The sequence below is a fragment of the Vulpes vulpes genome, chromosome 4 (genome assembly GCF_048418805.1).
Source record: "Vulpes vulpes isolate BD-2025 chromosome 4, VulVul3, whole genome shotgun sequence".
Classification (NCBI taxonomy): Eukaryota; Metazoa; Chordata; class Mammalia; order Carnivora; family Canidae; genus Vulpes; species Vulpes vulpes.
Window position 1 is genome coordinate 94,871,613 of NC_132783.1, and position 9,722 is coordinate 94,881,334.

The window sequence follows — 9,722 nt, forward strand, 5'->3', positions numbered from 1 at the left end:
GGTGTGGCCACATCTGCTCCTGCTGCTCCTAGAGGTCACTGTATCGACTCCCTTTGGGAGGCTAAAAAGTCATGTTAAAGAAGTGTTCCTGGACTCAGGCAACCAGGGGTTCTGTGGGAGGAAGAAACCTGTGTCTGGTTACACCAGCCTCAGAAGTCAATAGCTGCAACGTACTGGGCACGGATGGGCAAGAGCTCTGATATTGCGACAGTGCTGTCGTCACAGGGCTTCCTGAACATACAGGAGGGAGGTCACTTCCGAGTCACACAGCTGAGAAGCAGCGGGGACAGGAGAGGAACCTAACTCTTTGGGCTCCAGAACTTAGGGTTCCCTTGAAAGCTAGTTCGCTTGTTTCCAGAGTGTGGCCTGGCTTGGGAAATTGGTGCCCTATTGACAGTTTCGTAGCAACAGTAGCTTCCCTGCTGATGAGGAGGAGCCAGGAGACCATTCCCCTTCGCCACAATAGGAAGCTGAGGACCGGGGGGGGACTTACGGGGGCAGATGGTAAGCCGGCTAGGGCACAGACCCTCGAGCATAGGAGCAGATCTGTGCCCCTTCCCCTGGCGCCTGCGCACTGCAGCTCCGTTCCCCGCCCAACCCCGCCCGGATGGCCCGGGTTTTCAAATTTGAAACCTGCTCCTTTTCCCGCCTGAACGTGTGGACCAGCAGAGGGAGAGGGCGGGGCCGCACGCGGCCAATAGTGCCCCGGAAGCTCCCCGGCCCCGCCCCGCAGGTGACGCCAGCGAGCCCCAGGAGGCAGCGGGCAAATGGGCGAGGGTGCCCGCCGGCCCCGCCCCTGCGGCGCCCACGTGCAGCAGCTAAGACCATGGGCCCCTGGAGACCCTGGGCTCCCGGAGTACCATTCTAGGTGCAGAGCCTTCGCTGTCAGCTTGGGGCTGGAAACCGAGGCCTTGAGATACCTAAGCAGGCCCTAAGCAGTCGGCGCGGGGTCGCTGAGCGAAATGGGCAAGACGCAGCCCCTTTCAGCCCGGGGGTCCACTCGTAAGGCTGGGGCCGGAATCGGCGCCCCTCGCAGTCCCGGCGGTCTGAGGAGAAGGGCGGGCTCGGAGAGGTGGTCGGCTGCTCCTCGGCCCCTTCCTAGGAGGCGGGGTCCAGAGCTGGGCGGTCCCGGGGGCGGGGTGTCCCAGGGGCGGGGCCGGCCCCTGTGTTTGTTGCACCGTGTCAGTTACATTGTAACAAAAGTGGTGCAGCCGCTTTGCTCTTCGGGCCAGCACCCTAGGCCCACCCGCCGCCACCCGTCGCCGACATGGAACCCGTGGCCAGCAATATCCAGGTGCTGCTGCAGGCGGCCGAGTTCCTAGAGCGCCGCGAGAGAGGTGAGGAAGAACTCCTGGCCAGACTCCAGGCGGCAGCCTCGCTGCCACAGGCCTGGGTCGGACTTGGCTCCCTACAAGAAGGATGCTTGCCTGGCTTTAGACAGTAGCCCCGGGGCACCCCGCCCTCAACTTGGGGGTGGGGGAGGGGTCCACGGGCAGTCAGACTGGGAGGGGTTGGGGAAACGGCCCTGGCGCCAAAAGCCCTTCCCTGACCGGGCCTTGCTGGGGGCGCCTGCTGGAAGCAGCCCCAGCCTGAAGCGGGCCGGGGCTCTCTCCGGCAGAAGCCGAGCACGGCTACGCGTCCCTGTACCCGCACCGCAGTCCAGGCCCAGTCTACCGGAGGAGGAAGCGATCGCCCCAAGCTTCTGGCGCGCTGGACAGTGGGCGGTGAGGAGGGCTGGGGACGGTGGGGAGCGGAGGGGGGATGGGTGCCATCCTTAATGGGGCTTCACCTTTGCCCACTTCCTCCTTGTTGCTTGCATCTTCTGGGCCACGTCCTCTGCTCTGGAGGCAATTCAGACCCCTCCTGCCATCTCTTCACTCCCCTCTGTTCATTCAGGGGTTACTTTCTTGAGCACCCCTGATGTGTCAAACTATAAACAAGAGACTTTAGGGTTCTCCTTCCACTCACACATCTCCACTCGATTCCCCCGCCACCCCCGCAGGCTTCTTCTCTTTTCTCAACCCTTTGCACATGCTATCCCTTCCAATTTTAATGCCTCTCCCTCCACTAACCCACCTAGGGTAGCATGTTTCTGGCTCAGCTCAACTGTCACCTCTGTCTAGGAAGCCTTTCCTTTGGACCCCACAACCACCAGAGCAGGCCTCCCAGCATTTGGCCCCAGCATGTCTCTGCCTCTGCCTGCGGACCCCAGTGCTCAAGGCAAGGCTGACAAAGTCACATTAGGCTGGTTTGGGGCCACGTCTATAGTGGATCTTAAGCCCCCGGGACTTTTGAGTGTGTAGGTAGTAGCTGACGTACCCTTACCCCATCCTCCCTGGCATTGGCAGGTCTGTGCACAACGAGCTGGAGAAACGCAGGTGAGTCGTAGCTTTGCCCTGACAGCACTGGGCCCAGGAACCAACCCCCTATGGCCTTTCCTCCCTCTGCTGTCCCTCTGGCCTGCCAGGCTGGGCTGGCACTGCCCTCCAGATCCCTCCTCCCACAGGAGGGCCCAGCTGAAGCGGTGCCTGGAGCAGCTAAAACAACAGATGCCCTTGGGGGCTGACTGTGCCCGCTCTACCACACTGAGCCTTCTGCGCTGGGCCAGGATGCATATCCAGGTAAGGAGCTTACCCCCTGCCCTGGGACCAACCTGCCAGACCTTGTGGGAGAGACAATAGAGAAGGGCTGAGTGTGGAACTGGGGAGAGAGGCCGGAGGTCAGAGCCCAACTGTGTGACGCGGGACAGTTCTCTGTGCTTTTTCTCATGTGTTAAGTAGGAAGAAAAACAGAAAATAACTCAAGAGGATTGCTCTGAGGATTAAGTGAGTTTGTCCAATAAGCGGTCATGGTTATTACAACTATTATCACTTCAGTCCTGAGGCAGGTTACTCAGCCTCTCTGGACTTGATTTCCCCCTCCGTACAGAGGGGCATGGCTGTTGGAAATACTCTGATGTGTCATGTGCCAGGGTCCCTAGGACAGCAGAGGTTTTTACTCTCCCTCTCCCACCCTTCCAAGGCCTCCTGTTCTGAGCCATCTATTCTGATGCCATTTTGGGAGGCAGTTCCAGGCAAGCAGAGGGACACAGGAAGCCAGTCACCCCTCTTCCAGCACCCTCCTGCTGCCTGGGCTAAGCTCAGCGCCCCCTGGTGGGCAGGAGTGGGTGTGTGGACTCAAGCCCCAGCAGCTCCAGGTGGTACAGAAGTGGCCTGGGAAACCATAGAGGCCTTTTCCTGCCCTCCTGGCCCTTCTCACAGAGGAAGATTTGGGGGCACAGCCAGGCCAAGGACCGAGCAGTACAGCTAATGAGAGACAGAGTCATAATCCTGGCTCAAGTCCCCCTGACTTAAAGTTTCCTTTGAGTGTTTATTGAGCACCTGTTCTAGGCACCAGGGGCTGTGGCAGACACAGATCCAGGTGCTATGCAGCAAATAAATCACAGTGCAGAGACTGTCAGCACTGCCCCATAGTGCCCATGTCTCCTCATTGTGCTGAAGAATGCCCTGGCCTGGTAGCAGGCCCATTTCTCACACGGAGCTTGTCTGGTCAGGTTCTTGGGACGTGTACCCCTCAGGTGCTGGCTGGCCCATGGGGCAGGACCTGGAGATTGCTCCTTCCTTGAAGCCCTATCACCCCTCTTCTGGACTCCCTGGCCTCCTGTTTTGCCTCTTTGGGGCTCTCCTCCACCTTGCCCTAGAATGTTCTTTACAGACATAGATCTGTCCAGGTCTGTCTCCATCCCATGGCTCCTGACAGGACAGTCTCCACTCCTTACTTCCTGTGAAACTATAGGCTCTTTACAACTCAGGTCTTGCCACTGGTCTGCTCTTGGTCTCCTATCTCCCCATGCGCCACCAGAAAAGCTGAATCCCCATGATCTTCCCAGTTTCCTTCTGCTTGCTTTTTTTTTTTTTAATTTAAATTCAGTTTGCCAACAGAGTATAACACCCAGTGCTCATCCCATCATGTGCCCTCCTTAGTGCTCTTTACCCAGTCACCCTGTCCCCCTACCCTCTTCCCCTTCTGCAACCCTGTTTCCCAGCGTTAGGAGTGGATGCTGCTTCTTGCTTCACCTTTGCCTAGACAGCTTACTCATCCTTCTATACCCAGTAGGAATGTTCCCTTGCCCAGTTCTCTCCTTGTTGACTGAATGCAGGCTTCTGCCCAAGGGCTCTGGTGGGAGAACCCTTGGCCCTCCAGGCTCGCAGAGCTTGAAAGGGATTAATATTGAAGCTATAGGGATCCTGGGAGGGTCCTGACAAGGAGTTACAAACTGGTAGCCTTTGTTTGTTCTATAGTTTTCTAAAAATTTTAATTAGTTGGCAGCACTTAAAAGGCCATTTGACATGAAAAAGTCTGACTTTCCAGCCTCTCTTACAGAAATTGGGAAATCTGGCAGCACTAGACCTGTTTGCATATGGCTACAACTGGCTAGAACACAGTGGTAGCCACCTTCTTGAGCTGTAGTGCCCACTCGCCATTGAGCCAGTCTTCCCCAGTCTCTGCTGCTTGCAGCCAGACTCATGTTGCTTGACTAGGCCCTGAGGGCCTTTGAGATTGTGCTTTCCCCAACTCATCAACATGGGAAGCTCACAGGCTATTTACATAGGACCAACCAGAGCAAAGGAGAGCTGGCTCCCTGGAGGATGAGAGAGTAACCCTCTGGGGCCCAGATCTAATAAGCCCCCACTGTATGGAGCAGGCAGTCACCAAGTGGCCATAGCCCATTGTTGAGTGGTGTGGGGGTGAGGCCTGCACCCTCAGCAGCTGACCCCAGGCCCTTGTTCCCTTGGGACCTGCAGAAGCTGGAGGAGCAGGAGCAGCAGGCACGGCGGCTCAAGGAGAAGCTGCGTAGCAAGCAGCAGAGCTTGCAGCGGCAACTGGAGCAGCTCCGGGGGCTGGCAGGGCCGGGTGAGAGGGAACGGCCGCGAGCAGACAGCCTGGACTCTTCAGGCCTCTCCTCCGAGCGATCAGACTCAGACCAAGGTGAGTGCCTGAAGCCAAGGGGTGGCATGGGCTGAGTGGGCCAGGTCTCCTGATGGACCCTCCCTGTGCAGAGGAGGTGGAGGTGGACGTGGAGAGCCTGGTGTTCGGGGGCGAGGCTGAGCTGCTGCGCGGCTTCAGTGCGGGCCAGGAGCACAGCTACTCACACAGCAGCAGCACCTGGCTATGACCTTCACTGCTCCGGAGCGGGCCTCTATCCGCAGACTGTCCTCTGCTCTGCCAGGCAGGAGCCCTCCCCAAGCCTCCAGGGCTGCTCGGAGTCACCTCCTGTTGGAATGAACTAAAAGGACCCTTAGGTGGGAATAGGTGCCTGCCCCCCCACCCTGCCGCTGGCTGTCGGCAGTCCCTCCCGGTGGGGGGGTGCCTGGGCTTCCCCTGAGCCCTGCAGGGCAGGCAGCTTGGTCTGGGCCATCCTTCCAGGCCCTCTTTGTAGCACTTAGCTCCGCTGTCCCCAAGTGGGGCGGGGTGGGAAGCTTCTTAAGCCCTCACATTCCTTCCTAGAGAAGGCATCCTGGCCTTTGTCCCAGATACTATACAGTATTTTCATTAAAAGCCTCTTTACTAACTTCCTGTCCATGGTCTTGCCTGATAAAAATGGGGAACTCCCAGCCACAAACTGGAAAAGAGGAAATGAGATCAGTAGCCATCACCAACACTGCACTGTTCCAGGCAGTGGCCCTTTAATCCCTATAGCTGGGAGCTGGCTGTCTGGCCCCATTTCACGCGAGGCACTGAGGCTGAATAAGCTAATAACTTGCCTGAGGCCCAAAGCCAGGACAGTGTGGAGTCAAGATTCTAGCTAAAGCTTTCTGACTCCAGAGCTAGGGCTGATTGAATCCAAAAAATATTTATTGAGTGCCTGTTATGTGCTAGATAATGTTCCAGGTACTTGGGACATAGCAGAGAACATGACCAAGGGCCCTGCCCTCACGGAGCTTACAGTCTAGCATTTGTCATCCCCACACCTGCATGTAGTCTGTGACCCTGAGCAGGCCAACACTCTGTGCCTGCTCTTGGCTGCTCGACGTGGGAACAGGCAGGCCCGGCTGAGAGGACTATGTGCCTGCTACACCATGAAGGCCAAACAGGACACCCGCCCCCAACCCACCACCCAGACAGTAGAAAGGGCTGGAAGTGGACTTTTAATAATAAAGTACAAGGGGAAAATGGCAGAGAGAATTGGGCCAGGTGGTCAGGTGTCCTACCGCACCAGGGCCTGGGCTAGCTACACAAAGTGCTGCTGCTGCTGCTGCTGCTTGGTGGCGGCCTTGCTGGCAAGGTCCTTGGCCTTCTCTGTAGCTGCCAGTGCCGTCTCCTTTGCCTTCTCCTTGGCTTCCTTGGCTGTCTCAACAAGGGTTTTGGAAGGGGCCTCACCTGCAGCAAAGGGCAGGGGCCAGCTTCAGAAGACACCACAGACCTACCTCAACAACCCCTCCACGACATTCATTCACCCTCTTTGGACCAGGGTACAGATGAGGGGTCCCAGGCTTAGAGTGGGATGGTAAAACAGCCACAGATTCCATGCCAGTCATGGCTGCTAGGACCAGACCCCAGCCTCTCTTTGTGCCCAGAGCCCCTCACCTTGCAGCTTGGCCAAGATGTATTCAAAGCCCTTCATTGTCTTGGTCACGTTGCTTTTGAACCGGGCAAGACCAAATTCCTAGCAAAAAAAAAAAAAGGGGGGGTGGTGGTGGGATGGGTTCTGAGCTTTCCACTGATCCCTAGAGTCCAGCCTTCATGCCAAGTGCCCAGGCCCCCAAAGCTCTGGCACCCTCACAATGCTGCTCACCTGGACAGCTCTGGAGACACCAAATAAGCTAGAGGAGACCCAGGCTTCCCGGCGGATTTCGGTCCAGCCACTGTTATCAGAGTTCACACAGTAAACACATCGTTCCTCCACCACCTGTGCAGGGAGTCAGGCCAACCACAATTGTGTGGGAGTCTTTCACTTTATCAACTTGCACATAAATTTGATTCCCTGCCTCTTTGTCACAGGGTGAGGCAAGAAAACGAAAATCCACTTCTCTCCCTTACTGTATTCCCAACCTGCATTTCAGGAAGAGAGCAATAACATAAAGGCCATTCTGCTCTCTAAAACCTCTCTTCTGACCCTTTAAATTAAAAGGCATATAAACCTGAAATCAGTAGAATATGTGCTGGTTCCCTCCTGACCTTGGATTTTGTTTGGTAGATTTATGTGCAGTGCCTTTAGCCTGCGTTCTGCTCACTGCAGCTCTTGAGCTCCCCAGCGGTAGAAATAGAAATGGAAGCCTGGCAAACGTCACAGCTTTCATGATCTCATAAGTGAACCAGTACTTCCAAGAGGAGCACTTAAAAGATCTGGCTCACAGCAGGGCCACTATCTTCATAATTTATAAAAACACAGATTATGCCCTCAGGGCAGTCAGCTGTAAAGCCTTCAGAAAATTCTGGGGCAGAACATCAAGGTGCCAGCTCACTCCATGACCTTGTGTGACACTTCCCCTCTCTCAACCTCACTTCCCTCTTTGCACAATAGAGAGCAATACCTACCTCTCAGAGTCACTGTGAAGATTAGCTGAGAAAGAGAGAGTTCCCTGAAAGCTTTTAGAATATATTCACATGTGAGAAGATACTGTAGGATGTTCCTTTAAACATGGGTTCTCAAGTTTTGAAATCAAAAGGTATATGAGGGGATCCCTGGGTGGCTCAGCGGTTTGGCGCCTGCCTTTGGCCCAGGCGTGATCCTGGAGACCTGGGATCGAGTCCCGCATCGGGGTCCCTGCATGGAGCCTGCTTCTCCCTCTGCCTGTGTCTCTGCCTCTCTCTCTCTCTCTCTCTCTGTGTCTCTCATGAATAAATAAAATCTTAAAAAAAAAAAAAAAGGGTATATGAACCTCTCCCAAAATCTCAGGCAAAACCCCATTACATAAGACAGACAAAGATGGAACTCCTCTAATCCTCAGGAGGCAAGGGGCCCAGATCCTCTCCCCTCTGAGGCACAACCAAAGAAACTGCTTATGGCTTAATGGACTCCTGTTTGAAAATCAGTGCTTCCCTCCCTTGGCATCACTTCTGTAGGCCCAAACTCTATGTGTGCCAGGCACAGTGAAGGTGCTCTGTATTTAGTGCCTGGAACAACTCTAAAACAAGTACCCCTCACCACAGTATAAAAGAGGTGAAAGATCCAGAGACTCTGGCTGAAAAAAATCATCTAGAGTTTACACTCTACAGCTGTCATTCCCCATAACCCAAATTTGCCTCAGACAACAAAAATTCTTTCATGACTCCCTAGTGACATATACCTGAAGCTACTTTTGGGGGACCAAGGGGAGGGCACTCTCACCATCAGCCGGGCGTGGTTGATGTTCCAGGTGAAGGTGGTCATGGTCTGGTTCTGTGGGTCCACAATAGAATCCTCCAGGATGTACACCGAGTGAGCAACATTGGCAGGAAAGAGTCGCTCCGCCCAGCGAGGCATCCTGTTGGTCTTGGTCAGGAGACGCCGGGACAGGAGTTTCTGGTCAGGGGTCACCTCCCGGTGCACTATGTCTTCCGTCAAGACATGTTTGCTGCAAGTATCAGAATGAAGCATGCATGCTGAAAGACTGCCTGTTGGGGTTCCCAGCCGGGGCCTCCCACCCCAGAACGGCCATGCCTTCCTCAAACTTGCATTGTTAAGTGGTATGGCCCAGACCTCAACTAGAGTCCGTTGCGCCTATCCGAGGGCAAATTCCAACTCCCGCCCTCTTGCTGACCCGACCTCATGATTTATTACACCAGTGGAGAACGCCACAGGCAGAAGAGCAGGCCAACGCCAGGACTTCCAACCTCAGGATCCCTCCCAACTGCTGTGCCGCCGCCTCTTCCTGTCTCACCACTGCGAAATGAGAGAACCTTGGACTACAGCCTCAGGTGCACCACCCCTCAGGCCCAGCCTCTTCCCACTATCTTGCAGGCCTGGCCTGGCCTGGCCGCTTCTCGAATAGGGTCTTCTTACCCTAAAGAAGATGGCCATGGTTCCGACGATCCCCTATCTCCGACTCGATGTCGAGTCTCTCCTGGCCCTACACTTCCATCTCCAGACAGCGAGGGGGGAGGACTGCTCTTTTCAGTGCTACGTACCTATAGGGATTCGGGTACCGCTGCCAGAAGGCAGCGAACACTTGGTCCCAGGAACTCCGGAGCACGCTCTGGCCCAGGAAATACTTCACCATCGTCCCGGCCGGGGCGGGTTCAGCACCCGCGCAGCATCAGGGGTGCGAAGCCCGGGGGGGGCACGCAGAGGCCGGGCCGGGACTCGGCGCACACCCGCCAGACTCGCAGCTCAGTAACCACCACGCCGCGCCCAAGGAGCCGCCGCCGCCATGAGGAGCTGTCGGGCCGCGCGCAACTTCCGGCGCAGCCGAGCAGTACCGACCACTTCCGGCGCCCGGGCACGTGACCCCGCGGTCCCGCCCCCTCACCCTTTACACCCCCCCGCTCGCCCGCGGGAGTCTCGGCGCTGCGGGACCGACCCGGGTTGAAGGGGCCCCTAGGTTCTGTGGGGAGGAGTCCGTGCCGGAACGACGCCTGAGCCCGAAGGCCGAGCTGGGCGGCGGCATGCGGCGCCGTTGAGGGCGCTGCCGCGCGCGCTCCCAGGCCGCCCTGAGTCCTGGGCTCTTTGAAGGAGGGTCAGCGCCGGGGGCCGAGGAGTGGGGCAGACGGGGGAGCGGCCGGAGCTCCCGCCGACGCCG

At 56.7% G+C, this 9,722-nt stretch overlaps 2 protein-coding genes across 5 annotated transcripts; one reads left to right on the plus strand and one right to left on the minus strand.

The window, feature by feature from the left end:
- Positions 1–1,133: 1,133 nt before the first annotated feature.
- Positions 1,134–8,975, plus strand: MXD3 (MAX dimerization protein 3). 4 transcript variants are annotated; one of them, XM_026006417.2, is made up of 6 exons: positions 1,134–1,337; positions 1,619–1,724; positions 2,349–2,378; positions 2,507–2,621; positions 4,806–4,989; positions 8,770–8,975. In XM_026006417.2, the coding sequence occupies exons 1-6, from the start codon at positions 1,268–1,270 to the stop codon at positions 8,973–8,975; spliced, it is 711 nt and encodes a 236-aa protein (XP_025862202.1). In that variant the 5' UTR covers positions 1,134–1,267. The 4 variants fall into 4 exon arrangements, with proteins under 4 accessions (XP_025862202.1, XP_025862208.1, XP_072612627.1 ...); XM_026006431.2 differs by lacking the exon at positions 8,770–8,975 and adding an exon at positions 5,061–5,572 and having other exon boundaries at positions 1,135–1,337; XM_026006423.2 differs by lacking the exon at positions 2,349–2,378.
- Positions 4,286–9,253, minus strand: PRELID1 (PRELI domain containing 1). Its single transcript, XM_026006440.2, has 5 exons — positions 9,112–9,253; positions 8,333–8,558; positions 6,797–6,910; positions 6,589–6,667; positions 4,286–6,381 (listed from the first exon to the last, which is right to left on the minus strand). Exons 1-5 carry the CDS (start codon positions 9,201–9,203, stop codon positions 6,233–6,235), a joined length of 660 nt encoding a protein of 219 aa, XP_025862225.1. The 5' UTR covers positions 9,204–9,253; the 3' UTR covers positions 4,286–6,232.
- Between the last annotated feature and the right edge of the window lie 469 nt (positions 9,254–9,722).

Excerpts from the sequence above, each read along its gene's own strand:
- MXD3 (XM_026006417.2), top strand. The coding sequence starts at position 1,268 with ATGGAACCCGTGGCCAGCAATATCCAGGTGCTGCTGCAGGCGGCCGAG. Across the intron at positions 1,725-2,348 it reads GGCGCGCTGGACAGTGGGCG|GTCTGTGCACAACGAGCTGG; the intron begins GTGAGGAGGGCT and ends TGGCATTGGCAG. Across the intron at positions 4,990-8,769 it reads GCGATCAGACTCAGACCAAG|TGGAGAACGCCACAGGCAGA; the intron begins GTGAGTGCCTGA and ends TTATTACACCAG.
- PRELID1 (XM_026006440.2), bottom strand. The coding sequence starts at position 9,203 with ATGGTGAAGTATTTCCTGGGCCAGAGCGTGCTCCGGAGTTCCTGGGAC. Across the intron at positions 8,559-9,111 it reads CGGTACCCGAATCCCTATAG|CAAACATGTCTTGACGGAAG; the intron begins GTACGTAGCACT and ends TGATACTTGCAG. Across the intron at positions 6,382-6,588 it reads CATCTTGGCCAAGCTGCAAG|GTGAGGCCCCTTCCAAAACC; the intron begins GTGAGGGGCTCT and ends CCTTTGCTGCAG.